We start from the raw sequence: 15,000 nt of genomic DNA on the forward strand, positions 1-15,000 counted from the left end.
GACGAGAATGATTCATGCCAAAGGGGTTAAGACATTTTTTGTGTTAACACGTTCGGAAGAAAACATGATCTACAGCAGTGGAGTCCCTCCCATGGGTTTGGGGAACGAGAGAACATGGCTAATTTGAACTGCGGAATTTGGGGAACAAGGAAACATACACTATTTTTGGAATCAAAAAGCTGGGAACACGTTTGAAAGTAATTTCAGGAATAGTTTTAGCATGTCAGGGGTAACGCTCACCGCCTCTTTGCAACAAGATGACTTCAGTGTTACATGCGCACAACAGTTTGTATGGCCAGAATCATCTGTGGATTACGAAAATTCGCTTAGCCTTCCGTTTGCCTCACCTCTTTTCTCTTAATCAATGCTGAGGAGAAAGTGCTGCCTTAGTAATTACATCCGCAAATGGTTAAGACTTTCAAGTCTTCTCGGATAAGGACTATAAACCGTAGGCCCCGTCTCACAACCCTTCACTGTTCACAACTCAGTGGGACGTAAAGGAACCCACACACTTTTCGTAAAGAGTAGGGCATGGAGCTCCCGGTGTTGTGGTCAGGCCTAATTTCATTCATTCATGTGCTGGGTGATGTAGGATTAGCCATTGCATGCTGGGATCGATAGGTCGGCCATCTTGAATAAACCTCGTGCTAGTTTGCGTTACTCGATCGGAGTCTCCTTTCTTCTTCGCCTGATACTATATGGTGGCAGCGGTCTTGAACCCTCCAAACCCGTAAAACAGAATGGAAAACCAACCCGGAGATGCTCCTGCAGTTGAAAATCCGCCTCCACCCGTTAATCCGCCTATACAGCCTGTAAACTCTCTCCCGCTCCCGAGCAAGTTCCAAGGAGCAAACAACCCGCATCAAGCAGACATGTGGCCCAAATGGCTTCGACATTTTGAGCGTTATCGGATCGCTTCTGGCCTTCAAAGCAAATCAAACCAGGAACAGGTTGGAACATTTCTTTATGCAATGGGGGATTGTGCGGATGACATCGTCAAAACGTTAAACATAAACGAAGAAATCGCTTCCTTCGACGACGTCAAAACTGCCCTGAATGGCTATTTTGCAGCTCGCCGCAATATTATCGTCGAACGAGCTCGGTTCAATCGACGAAGACAAAACCCCGGTGAATCCGTGGACACCTTTATTCAAGATTTATACCGCCTCGCCGAAAATTGTGATTACGGAACTCTGAAAGATGAACTTATAAGAGACAGAATTATTGTTGGAGTCCTCGATGATACACTGTCTGACCGCCTACAAGCTAAATCTGACCTCACTCTTGCGGACGCTGCTCGCATAAGCCGACAAGCCGAAGCAAGAAAACAAAATCGAACCATTGTCCGTGGGGTAGAACCTCAAAATGAAGTTGATTTCGTCAGTCAGCCACGCCCTCACAACAAACAACAAGCCACAAACAACCCACCTGCCCGTAACCGAAACGAAGGATACATGAAAGAGCCCTCCAAGAATGACCGTCCCTGTTTTTGGTGTGGCCGCCAGACCCACGACAGGAAGTATTGCCCAGCTAGAGACACTATTTGTAACAACTGCAACAAGAAGGGACATTTTCAGTCTGTCTGTCTCAGCAAGAAACCTTATCCGAGAAAGGTACATGCAGTAGAAGAACAAGAGGAGGAAGACATACACTTCCTCGGTGAGATCGGTTGTGAGAAGAACTATTGGTCTGCACAAATAGGAGTGAACGGTCGTACAACACGCTTCAAGCTTGACACGGGGGCAGCAGTGACTGTCCTTAGCGATGATGTCCAGTAGCTACAAGATGTTGAATTAACCAAGACATCCCAGGTTCTATGCGGTCCTGGAAATACTCGACTGCCTGTGAAAGGTCTGTTCTATGCAACTCTTCAGTACAGACAATCAAAGTTAACTGAGCCTATATATGTGGTGTATAATCAGAAGAGCTCGTTACTCAGCAGGAGAGCTTGTGTCGAACTAGGACTCATAAGACGTGTTGACAAAGATGTCGAAGAAGTGACCACGGGACCAACAGATTTCAAAGCCGAATTTCCATCACTCTTCAGCGGACTGGGAAAGCTTAAGACTGAATGCCACATAACACTTCGCCCTGATGCTAAGCCTTTCTGTCTCTACAATCCTAGAAAGATTCCCCATCCACTGATTCCAAAGGTAAAAAGTCAAATAGAAACAATGCTTCTGCAAGGAGTGATCTCGCCTGTAACAGAGCCAACTGAGTGGTGTGCAGGTATCGTCCCTGTCCTTAAACCAAATGGCAGTGTGCGTATCTGTGTTGACCTGACTCACCTTAACAAAGCAGTCCAGCGTGAGATACACCCAATACCTTCAGTGGATGAGAACCTTGCTAAACTGGGAGACAGTAAGATATTCTCCAAACTTGACGCCAACAGTGGGTTTTGGCAGATTCCCTTGGATGCCAAATCAAAACTGCTCACAACCTTTGTCACCCCATTTGGACGCTTTTGTTTCAACAGACTCCCATTTGGTATCAGCTCCGCCCCAGAGATCTTCCAACGCACCATGTTCAAGATACTTGATGGCTTGGAAGGGACCCTCTGTCACATGGACGATGTTCTCATTCACGGGGTAGACCAGTCGGAACATGATGGACGCGTACGAGCTGTTCTCCACCGCTTACAAGAAGCTGGGTTGACCCTTAATGACAAATGTGAGTTTTCACGATCATCCATCAGATTTCTCGCTCACATCATTGATAGTGCCGGACTCCACGCGGACCCACAGAAGACCACTGCTGTGACCCAATTCCCAGTCCCATCAGATGTCTCGGGGATACAGCGATTCATGGGAATGGTCAACCACCTGGGAAAATTTATTCCCAACCTGGCTGACCTCAGTGACCCCCTTCGTCAATTATTACGTAAAGACAGTGTTTGGGTTTGGGCTGAACCCCAGCAAAAAGCCTTTGAGCAGATCAAGCAAGCGTTAGTGTCACCGACAGTCCTGGCACATTACAATCCAAACCGTCCAACGATCATTTCAGCGGATGCTTCCAACACAGGAATTGGTGCGGTCTTATTTCAAGTTCAGGATGACGGAGAGCGCCGCCCGGTGTGTTACGCGTCAAGATCTCTCAGTGACACAGAGAAACGTTATGCCGTAATTGAAAAGGAAGCCCTCGCGACAACATGGGCTAGTGAGAGGTTCTCTGATTATGTGCTCGGCATCCCTTTCACCCTGGAGACAGACCACAAACCGCTTACTGTACTCCTGAATTCATCAGAGCTGTCAAAGATGCCCCCCCGTATCCTGCGATTCCGCCTGAGACTTATGAGATACAGCTATCAAGTTCAATATGTGCCAGGAAAACATCAAGTTACTGCAGATACACTCTCACGTGCTCCTGCTGGCCTACCAGGGATAGAAGATAAGCTGCTTGTCGAAGAAGTAGAGGCCTTTTCAACTCCGACCACTTCCTATCTCCCAGCCACGCCCAACCGACTACAGCAGATAAGGGATGCGCAGAAGGTAGACGAAGAATGCTCCCTTTTAAGATCGTATTGCCTTCACGGATGGCCCCCTTACTTGCCTCACCAGCCGTTACTGCGCCCATATTGGGAGAACAGAAGCCACCTCACGATTGTTGACGACTTACTCCTGTACGATGATCGTATAGTCATTCCGAGGAACATGCGACTACAAATCCTCGACTGCATTCATACTGGTCACCTGGGTTTGACTAAGTGTAGATCCAGGGCACGCACTTCCGTATGGTGGCCGGGACTCTCCACACAAATTGGTGAGTTGATCACCCGATGCCACACCTGTGCCAAGGAACAACCAACGCCCAGGGAACCGCTCTTGCCTTCGTCCTTCCCAGGCCGCCCCTGGGAGAGGGTAGCAACAGACCTGTATGATTTTCAAGGAAGAAAATACATCATCGTGGTAGACTATTACTCGAGGTGGTTTGACATCAAAGAACTCTCTGATGAGACTTCCCATTCAGTTATAAAAGCTCTTAGGGAGGTTTTCGCCACACATGGAATCCCAGATGTGATTATGTCGGATAACGGGCCACAGTATAGCGCAGAGACTTTTCGACAGTTTGCCGAAGCATACCATTTCACACATGTTACTAGTTCGCCAAAATACCCCCAGGCAAACGGCGAAGTCGAAAGAGCCATTCGCACAGCGAAGTCTATGCTGAGGAAAAACGAAGACATCTTCAGCGCCCTCTTGACTTACAGATCAACTCCTCTACAGAATGGCTACTCACCTAGTGAACTACTGATGGGACGTCGCCTGCAAACACAGCTACCAACTCTTCCAACCCACTTGTACCCTAACGTGCAGATAAAAGATCGCCAGTTGGTGGAAGAAAAGGAAGGCTTGTATCGATTGAACCAACAGCGCAACTTTAACAGGCGTCACAGAGCAAAGGAACTGCCAACACTTGAACTGGGTGGCCGAGTTTGGATAAGAGATCAAGATCGGTATGGCCTGGTGACAGGGAAAACTGAGAAACCCCGATCTTATCTTGTCACTACAGAAAGGGGCACACTCCGACGAAACCGCTCTGCCTTGGTAACCGCAGCAAAACCAGCTGAAGCCGAACAACACTCAGTTATGCCGGCCTGTGATGTCACCCCTGCCTCACTAGTACCTGTCATTCCTGTATCGCCAGTGCCCAGCACTCCGTCGAGGCCTCAGACTACGCAGGTGCCCCCATCCTCACAGACAGCTGTCCCAGTAGCCACCCTAGCAACAACGTTGGATGAGTGCGTACCTCCGCGAAGTCCAAGCCCTGTGGTCCTGACGACCCGGTCGGGAAGAGCTGTGAGACCTCCAGAACGCTTGAATCTTTAGTTGAACATTGAACTGTGTGTGCCTCAGGGCTTCACATGAACATTTTGATTTGTTGTTCGTATTCCTGTTGTTGTTCGTTTTGTTATAATTTCATAGCTTTCCCTTTTGAGGGGGAGATGTAGGATTAGCCATTGCATGCTGGGATCGATAGGTCGGCCATCTTGAATAAACCTCGTGCTAGTTTGCGTTACTCGATCGGAGTCTCCTTTCTTCTTCGCCTGATACTATAGGTGAGATTGCTAATGGACTGATAGCGGCTGCCAGCGACGCCTGTATATGCTGATGTCCGATCTCACTAATAGATGACTTGCTTGTAAAGCGCATTTGAATATGCCAATAGAAAATGCGCTATATAAATTCATTACCATTACATAACACCAAGAGAAAATGAGGGGACAGAGAGGGAGGCTCCCGGTCCAGCCCTTGGGATATGTCATGTCCACGAAAGTTATTTTTAGACGAGCGGAAGTCTTCCGAGACGTCCGCATGCAGGCCAACCTCGGTCCGATGTTTGAAAGAAAATAAATATTCATCAGCCTTCCACGTGTGCAGTCATTTTCTCTTTTCACTAAGAATCTGAGAGCGAGGCAAGACTGCATGCGGACGTCTCGGAAGACAGACGTCCGCTAGAACAAAGACTTCCGGTCGTCTAAAAATAACTTTCGTGGACATAACATATCCCGGCCAACGCCCTGAGCCTCCCTCTCTGTCCCCTCATTTTCTCTTGATAACACCATGTTCATTATCACAGCTTAATTTACTGTTTCCATCCAACAGATTCTACTCACTCATCAATCGGCCGGGGCAAAGCTAGGGTGGAAAGGTTAGAAACAAATACATCCACTTAAGAAACTGTCCCCTTTAACCCTATTGATTCTAAGAGCGACACTTGCATATTCTACTCGGATCGACTTAAAAATGGCAGTGCTGTTTTCTTGAAGCAGCACAAACGATTTCGACCGCCTTGATAATTTTCGACTGAAAAGCGTGGCAACTAAACAAAAAATGCTGATTACTAGAGTTCAAGCCGTTGTCCCTGCGGAGTCACGCCATTAATTAAGGGATTGTTATAAATGGTTATACATTTTACCGAGTGGTATACTGTATACGCGCAGACATTTTGCGAGTTGCGTAGGATTTTTCCGAGCTTTGAAGAGGCGAGTACGAGTAAAAATACGAGCAACGAGAAAATGTCCCCACGTATTATATGTTAAACCTTTCAAAAAAGGATTTATTTTTCCACTATTACGCCATTTTCTAGTGTTTAGGCTTTTTCCAGCGGGCTGTAAACTGCAGGTCACAGTTTAGGGTTGCAGGCTGGTAATTGCTTCACAATAGCTGAAACAACCCAAACCTTTACTTAATACAAACATTAGGCCTAAATAGTAATGTTTAAGCCTAAGGTTAGCATTTTTGTAAAGGTTTGGGTTGTTTCAGTTAGAGTAAAACAATGACCTGCAACCTGCACTTTTCACCCTCCGGTATTACCGTCTCATGTTTTGCTCGTTCTCTTGACCAAATATGGCGAAGTGGCGTAATTCAAACATTTTCTTCGCAATAACTTGAGCGCGTTTCAAGAATTTTTTTAAAAGAAAGCTTTATTGAGGGGTCGCGCGACGCATCGCCCTAGACTGAGCGCTGGAAGTGAAACCAAAACCAATCGTGGCTCGCGCGCGCAAATTTTCCCGCGCTTTGTGTCGGCTACGTGTAATTACTTCGAGTTTTGATTGGCCAAAGTAATTACTTTGGTTTTGGTTTTACGACACTTGATTGAAAACTGCTCAAAGTAAAAGCGAGACCAATAAGCCATTTCCGAGTTCATGTCTACCTCCTCTTCAAGGCGAGTCTAAGTGCGAAGTTTTTGTTATGAAAATTAGGTTCATTCATATGTAAAGTAGAAATAATTACCATCACAAAAACTTCGCACTTAGACTAGCTTTGAAGAGGAGGCAGACATGAACTCGGAAATGGCCTATTGCGTTCTCCAGTGAAAAGTGATTTATCCGGTGGATAGTGTTATCCACCTTTTCATAAACCAGGGCCAGAGGCCTGTTTCTCGAAAGTCCCGAAAACTTTTCGGGCCTGCAAAGCCATTTGTGAAACTGCTAACCGCTTAATTTGGAGAGCCGATCTTTTAACGCGTTTTCAACGTAACAAAAAGAAAATTAAGTGTAAAGTTTGACGACTTAAATACACCCGACAATAGCCCGTAAAGTTTCGGGACTTTCGAGAAACGGGCCCCAGGTATGAATGAATGGCAACGCCCTTTCGTACCTGTATAAGTAAGGGCAGTTGACGAGAACAGTACAAGAATCAAACTTGCACATAAGTCGACTTTAGAAATTACAGAGAGCAAAGGGATCACGAGGAATCCGATTGATCCCACGAAAACTTTAAGAAAGAATCACCAACGGACTTTCTTGCTGAGCCAACGTTCACAGACTGTCTGTCAGGCAACGAAAAATAACAGCTTATCATTTCTGTGACGGAAAAACAACGAGGAAAGCAGAATGGGAAAAGGTTAAGAACAAAGCACCATAAGCCAGAATAGTTTGTATATTTTTAAATACTGTCCCAGCTATGCCCTAGGTTAGAGGCAATTAATCAAAAGGGAACAGTTTTTCAGTTTTCAAGGGTGGAAGGGGAATCATGAAAAACGGCTTAAAAAGAAAATGCGGCTGGTATTTTTTTTAGGTCACAGGTTAGTTTTACCAATATAGAAAGTATCCTAAACATTCATAAAAGCTAACCTTAGGCTTTAATCTTTTCTTTAGGCCTAAGTCTAGCTACTCTCTGAAATGTTAGACCTCCAGAAATAAGTGTGGAACTTCATGGGAGATGCATCCAGTGCACACTTTTAGCCTGATCACAACATACCTCATCGAGGCGGGTCACACCTTTAAAAAAAACTAATCTCTTTTCAACCATCCAAAAAGCTTTTATTGACAGTATTATTTATCTTAAATTTTGGCTCTTTTCTACATCCCAGCTTTCTGAACGCCCCCTTCGTCCGCTCCATCACGCGGCATCAAAAACAAGAGAATTAGCATCGTGTTTACGGCAACAGTAAAGACGGCAAAAGTCAAAGAAACCAGTTTCTTTTAAAACTCTTTTCTCGCCTTTTTGCTACAGAAATGAAGTACTTTCAGAAAAGAAAAATTTCGAGCAAGAAAATTTTCACGCGTTCGCCGTTTCTCGAAAACAAAATGCTAAATCTCTCTTATGTTAAAGGCGGCGTTGGGAACTGAGAAAAAGGGCACTTGATCGAACAAACTTTGGTCATGTCCGTGCAATTCAGCAACTCCTCAAGAAATTGACTTTTTTTTTGGTGCAGCTCATGTGATAATTACATCCCCAGTTTTTCACTCCACCGGATTGTTTGTGATTTCTAAAATTTAATTTTGTTTTTAAAAAACCCATCATCAACTGTGAGTAAAAATCTGCATTCACAAATAAGTAAAAGAAATATCAAATCTTGGGTAATGCTCACTTGCTGATAATCCTAAAGAAATAAATGATGGGTCACTGTCTAGCCAAAGAGAAAAAAAAAACCCATGTTTTTCCTAGTGTCTCTCTTCGCACAAAGAAGCAATAATTCTCAACATATAGGCCAACAAATTAGTGCAAATGTCGACACTAATAATCTGCAGATCAATATGTACATGTAGTAACGATCAAGTTTCAAGACTATCCTTTCTTTCCTAATAAATAAGGAGACCTTATTAAAGAGCGTTTCTAATGTTGTAACACCGTTACATCCAAATATTAAAACACTTACATCTTTATGTCCTTAACGTAAGTTGAGTCATTGTTGAAGCAAGTATCAAATAAAAGAAAATTGCTGAGTTTGTATGTAATGAAATGCAAGACTAACCTGCAGAATTTAAGACTGCTGTACATGTAACTTGTTAATTTAAACTCTTTCTTTTTTATAAGAGTATTGTTTTTCCGGCCCAGGCCGATTTTAGGCTGAAAATATTCTTGCAATATTCTTAATTATTGCTTATGACTTTTCCGTTTAAGCCTCAGGTTTTTACTTAAAATATTCTTAAATTTCGCAAATTTCAGCCCCGATGTTCTTATGAAAAAGAAAGAGTAATGATATTTAAGACTAACTTGTAAAATTTCAGACTAATATATGCCGAAATTACTGAAAGACTTAGAAATTGTATCTGAAATCTTGTTTTAGTAACTGTTACTGCAATCCATATTAATTGAATATTACTTACCACCACTTTCCCATGAAATGATAGTACGATCAGGAATCGTTTGGATACAAAGTATCAAGAAGCTCATCGATATTGTTGAGAACAACATCTGCTTCCTTCTCTAGGAATTCCCGATTGCCAGCTCCACTAAGAACACCAATTGTCATACCCAACCCAGCCAAATTCCCCATGGTGGTATCAGCCATGGTGTCACCAATGATGACAGTTTGGCTTGGGCAAACACTGAGAGCTTCGCAAATGCCAAGTGCAGTTTCTGGGTGGGGTTTTGGCTTAGTATTTTTGTCATCCCCACAAACTACTTTATCAATCATGCCCATCAGGCCTAACCTGTCTAGAGCAGACAGTGTGCCCTCACGGCTGTCTGTGGTGCACACAGCAGTCTTAACCCCCCTGGCTTTAAGATTGTGAAAGATTGAAGATAGATCACCCAAGGGTTCCAAAGTATCATGGCCTCCACTGTCAAAATCCTTGCAACAGTTGCTGACCAATTTCTGTGCGCTTTCTTTGCTCACCCCACTCCTAACCAGAACTGCTACAAACGCCTGTCGGATTTCAGCTATAGTTGCATGAGCCAGCAGACCACCATCAGCATAGACCTGCTTTTTAGGACAGTATCCCACTTCCTTATACATTTCATCTGCCAGGTCAAGCCCGGTTGCTTCTTCAAGTTCACGTACATGGTTCTCCATCCATGGGATCCACACAGTGTTGACATCAATTAAGGTCCCATCTTTGTCGAATATGACGAGAGATGGATTCATCTGATTGGATGATCCCGAGGAGTTCACCCCATCACCAGCAAGTGATGAATATTGCGCTGAACCACTACCAAAACATGGTAGAAGTGGTCTTGCCCAGGGGGCATTACCTACAGAGTTCAAGTGACATTAGAACAACAAACCGGGGAGGGGGTCTCAGAATTTGCAGAGCAAATTAGGTTTAATGATCATTAGGTTGTGAAATTTTTGTTCAAATGCATTCCTTTCTTTCTTTCAACTTCATCTTTTGCAATACTGATGTATAAATGGCGTGAATAAGTGCTTAATCAGCTATAGAGTACACTTCACCTTTGGTTTTCAATAGAATTTCAAATTGGTGGCTGGTTTGAAAACAGTAACCAACTGTTTTCATTATCAAATTGAATTTTAATCTTAAGTTTGAAAGAATCAGTCTTTAATTACTTCATTTAGCGAAAAAAGTAGCCACCACAGGGGTGGTACAAGCACCCGTCTACAATGAGTACACTACCCACCTTTGCTCAAAGGAGGTCTCAAGATCAAAAGCTAGACCATATGTAGGGGTTCACTAATTAGAGTGTAATGTGAAGTGCTAGTTTTCTACCCCATATGGGCCCACACAAGGACAGAGAAAAACTTTGACCAGGGTGAGAATTGTACCCACGACCTTCGGGTTAGATCACCACTGCTCTACCAACTGAGCTACAAGGTCAGATGGGAGCAGGCCGTGGCAACTAAAGGGGTGCCTGCTTAATCTATGACAAGGTCCCTTCTACTTTAAAACTTAATGAAACCCCTGCTTGGACTTGGACAACACTTTGGGTGTTGTAGCAGCTCTCGTAACGTATAATGTGATTGGCTCGCTACCCTAGCCAAAAACAAACGATTGAGACAATCGAAACAACAACTTAGACTTAAAAACAATAGAAGCTCCTTACAGTACCAAACAATAGCTAACCATTGCTTCACTGTACTCTTTCCACAAAATACTTTGGAAGGTTCTTTTGAAAAGTACTTTGGACAAAAATCTGCAGTGTTTTTGATTTTTTTTCCTTTTAGGAAAGGCTTTCCTATCATTTAGAATTAAGTGCTTTAGCAAAAACACTTCACCAATCAAATGGGCCCTTTGCAGCTGGCGATCATATGGTACAAAAGCCACCATACTGGAGAGCACATTGCACTCTGGGACATTTTAAACAAAGAATTTAAAATAAAGTTGCTTTGTTTTTGATGACCCAGTGTGCAATTTGCTCTCCAGGCAATGTTACACTTTTGAAAACTTATCAACGAAGCTACATGATGCAAGATGAAATGGCACTGGCCTTTTGGACTATCCCAAAATTTTGTAAAACCTTAAATACCTTTCTGTACATGGCCCTGTCTCCAAAGATCCCTGTCAACAAAATGCTGTTTCACTGATGGTGTTCTAGTAGTTTGTTCTGTTGGAAGTGGAGGGCCGAATAACTTGTTGTAATCATAACCATCAGCACATTGCCTGTTGACAGTTACATGTCAGCACCAAATAATAAATGGCCCAAACAAGTACATCTTGCTGGCCTTCAATAAGCACTACTCCATAATACAGGAGTAATGACCAAAAGTGCATATAAAAATAATAATTATTAGACCCAATCAAAAGTTTCCAGTTTGCAAAAGATACTTACCAGGCTTTGATGTATTAAAGTTAATAATATTTTCATTTTTTCTGTGTTTAAAAACCATTGCGTAGTTGATACTTCGATTCAAATGTATTAATATTTCTAGTGTAGTCCCTTTGTAAAAAAACACTTTCCTCCTAATCAAAAAACTAACAGATTCATCATCAACTAAACAATCGTCAGAGGTTCCTGGAAAATTTTCCTTTAACTGCCTTTTCAGCAAGCATGACCAATAATGATCTATAAAGCTACTTTTGTGATGGTTTGAATACAAAACACTGTAGTGAAAAATTCCATGGACTGACTAGGCTCTCACCCCTGACCCTGGATGCAACCTTACAATGTACATTGTATGACTATTTAACTATGGAACTATACAAAAGTATATTTTAAGGCAAAGAATTCTCCTCTGAGGAACTTGACCACAAGGGGTTTACCTAAAAAGAGTTTCAAAGTGAAAAATTTGGTGAGAAACGGCAGTCACTAAAGAAAGCGTTTGGGGATATCAGCAAAACACTGTCAAGTCATTTTAAGTGACCTGTTACATTTTAAGAAACCTTTTGTCCCAAATGCAAATAGCATTTAAAATTTTGTTCAGATCAAATAATTAATTTAACCCTCTATAATTAGACAGCTGACACAAATGCAATCATGCAGTGAATCAACTTTAACATGTTAATTCAACTGACCTTTTCAGCTTGTATGTTTTGTTTCCCCATTTCAGACCATGTGTTCCAGTGTTGGTCTCAAAGGAATTTTCCTTTTGTTTTTTCATGAGTTATACCTACATATGCATGTGCATAAGACACCATTTGAAAGAAAATGTAGCCTAGAGTAACATCCAGGGTGGTCCGAAATGGGAAAACAAAAATGAACAAGCTAAAAGGTCTAGAAGACAAGAATCACAACTTAGAAAAATTAATGTCTAGGGCTAGTCCAAGTCTTGACTTCAAGCAGCATTCCAGATGGGAGACAGCTTGGGCAAAACACCTAACAGATACAGCCTGCTGACTTTGAGTAGAGACGTACCGTAAATCATCATGCTTTTTATTGATTTCCTGTAAACACTTTTCTTCTCAAACATTTTCTGACACTATCAAAGGGTAACATCGCTAAGACTCCATTTATATCTGCGACACTGCTTAAACTTGTGTAAAATCTTAACCTTACCAACTTCTATCTGTCACAACGACAACTCTTCCCTCTTTGCTTGTGCCACAGCCAAGTCTCTCATTCCATGCTACTTGAGTTTGAATTCCTTTAGACCAAAAAAGCAAAGGTTGACAATGAGATGATGCCTTCACAGTGAAGTCAACAGGGTTATTGCCCAGAAAAAGCTAGCTCAGCCCACTTAAGAACTAAGCTGTTGATTTTGGACAGGGGGCCTTCAATAAATCCTTTGAACTCTTTTTTTCTTTGGTCAAAATTTAGTCACTTCTTTGCTTTTTTAAACTATCTCTTGGAATTCCATGTCTAATACATCCCTCAAGTTCAGAGCTTTCATTAGAAGCTGGCAACCCGCAAATTCCACCGGCTACTCCTTAAGTTATTGCCGCCTACTTTTTCGATAAGCTTGAATTACACGATTCTCACTGTTTCACTTTTCAAAAATCCATTTTCATTTATTTTAATTCAGTAAAACCACTAGAATTTCAAGAAACCTTTTGCTACATGTTCCACTCTTTTTCAGACCCAGGTTATTTTTATGAATTCCTAGTTATTTGCACTCTTTGCCTCTCATCATTGTGATCTTTGAAGTCCACCATATGGATGAACAGAGGAAAAAGACTGGTGCCAAATGTTGCCTTGATGACATTATTTTGTAACATTCATAATTATTACAAACCTGGCCCCAGTTGTTTAAACGATGGATAGCGCTATCCACCGCATAAATCACTATCCACCGGATAAACAGTAGCAAAACCAATAGAGTTATCCAGTGGATAGTGCTATCCACCTTTCGAATAACTGGGGCCAGACGTTTAGTAACCGGATATTGTGAATTCAAGTTTGTCATGCGAGGGATGCTGTGATTAGGTTTCCTTCACCTTATGTCCATGTGCTCGATGTTTGGAAGTGCATTAATTTAAAATAGTTTGCTATCATAAGCATCCGGGGCCCAGTTGTTCAAAAGCCGATTAACGCTAATCCCAGATTAAAAATTAACCATGAAGTTTATTTCTCTACTCCCAAGTGCTGTTCAACGCTGATATTCGGCAAAACTTTACATTAGAAGAAGTCAATCTTGAAAATCAAAAATAAGCAAAAGAAACTTTCACCAAAAAGTTAAAACTTGAAACAAGAGTATACGTTAATCAGGGATTAAGTTAATCAGCCTTCGAACTACCGGGCCTGGAGCTTTTGTCTAAAGGACACATTATCACATTAACTACATCATACCAGTTTTCCACGTGTTGTTTATTAAAAATGGAAGACACAACTAGAAAGCGCCCAGCTGGAGGCAATATTTTGTCGTATTTCAAAAAGAGATCAAGAGTGCAAAAAATTGTGCTCTAACTTGGCCATGTGCAGCTTTGAGTTCATAAATATTTGTGACTGACGTTGATGCCCAGATTCCTGGAAATGCCATTTGCAAGCTCCTACATTTCAAAATTTCCCGGGGGAGCAGGCCCCCAGATCTCCCTAGGAAAAAGGGACCTTATGGCCCCCTTCTTGCCACAGCCGCCTACTTCACAAAACCAGCCGTTTAATAAAAAAGTTATCGAAACCCCTGGACGTTTAATTAAATACAATGTTCTCTACTGGGGTTGAACAAAGCCCGCAACAATAACAACTGAGCTGGATCAAAAAAGTGATGTTCAAAGCTTCACTTTCTTTCAAGAACAGAAAGCAAGTAATCTTGCTGCTGGTTTGGTGTGCAGTGCACATAATCTCCCTTTGCACACATGATGGACTGTACTCACACCTTGCACCTTCAAACAACAAATGTTTCTTGCAACATTGTGATAGGCCTGATGGTTAGTTTGACAATTAGTTTCTGGCACTGTAGAAATAGCAGGCCATTCAGTCTGCTTATAACCTTTCCTCACAACACCTATCAACAATTTTGTTTAGATTGTTATAAAAAAAAAAAAAATTGCAGTATCATCGTGTTCGAGGCGAAAGGTGCCAAAATACACTTGGATAAAGGGTCCTCTAATAATGAAAACTTTCAAAAAAAAAAAAAAAACACTTAGACTTGTTTAACAATATGTGTACTTAAGACCACAGGACTTCCCAATTAAATTGCACTTGAGATAAAGAGCATAAAGTTATCATCACCACCTGTCAATGTAGGTTGTGTTTTTGAGTGAATTTGCTTCCCACATTCAGTGTGTACTTGAAGAAGACTGGAAATTCTTCTGGTGCAACCACGAACAGCCATCTTAAATTTTTAGGTGTACTTTCACTGGAAGAAGAAATTAAATACATTAAGGAACAGACAGACTCGCTAACCACTAACCCATGTGTATCAGCCACTTATTCCCCCCTGTTGATGAATAAAATTGTCTGGTGCTGGACAGAGTCAAATCAAAGGGAAAATGGTGCA

The 15,000-nt window shown here is 42.2% G+C and overlaps 2 protein-coding genes across 2 annotated transcripts in view; one reads left to right on the plus strand and one right to left on the minus strand.

The window, feature by feature from the left end:
- Positions 1-740: 740 nt before the first annotated feature.
- LOC137971807 (uncharacterized) lies at positions 741-1,778 on the plus strand. The gene has a single exon (XM_068818568.1). It carries the CDS (start codon positions 741-743, stop codon positions 1,776-1,778), a length of 1,038 nt encoding a protein of 345 aa, XP_068674669.1.
- A 5,961-nt stretch (positions 1,779-7,739) lies between these two features.
- The window catches only part of LOC137969608 (pyrophosphatase PpaX-like), an 8,146-nt gene continuing 885 nt past the window's right edge, over positions 7,740-15,000 (minus strand). Inside the window, exons 2-5 of the mRNA XM_068815919.1 lie at positions 14,736-14,859; positions 12,621-12,708; positions 11,154-11,287; positions 7,740-9,923 (exon numbers count right to left, since the gene is read on the minus strand). Of these exons, the coding sequence (XP_068672020.1) occupies positions 9,085-9,923; positions 11,154-11,287; positions 12,621-12,708; positions 14,736-14,835 (1,161 nt within the window). The 5' untranslated portion in view covers positions 14,836-14,859 and the 3' untranslated portion in view covers positions 7,740-9,084. The remainder of the gene's footprint in view (positions 9,924-11,153; positions 11,288-12,620; positions 12,709-14,735; positions 14,860-15,000) is intronic.

This window comes from Montipora foliosa, chromosome 9 (genome assembly GCF_036669935.1).
Source record: "Montipora foliosa isolate CH-2021 chromosome 9, ASM3666993v2, whole genome shotgun sequence".
Taxonomy (NCBI): Eukaryota; Metazoa; Cnidaria; class Anthozoa; order Scleractinia; family Acroporidae; genus Montipora; species Montipora foliosa.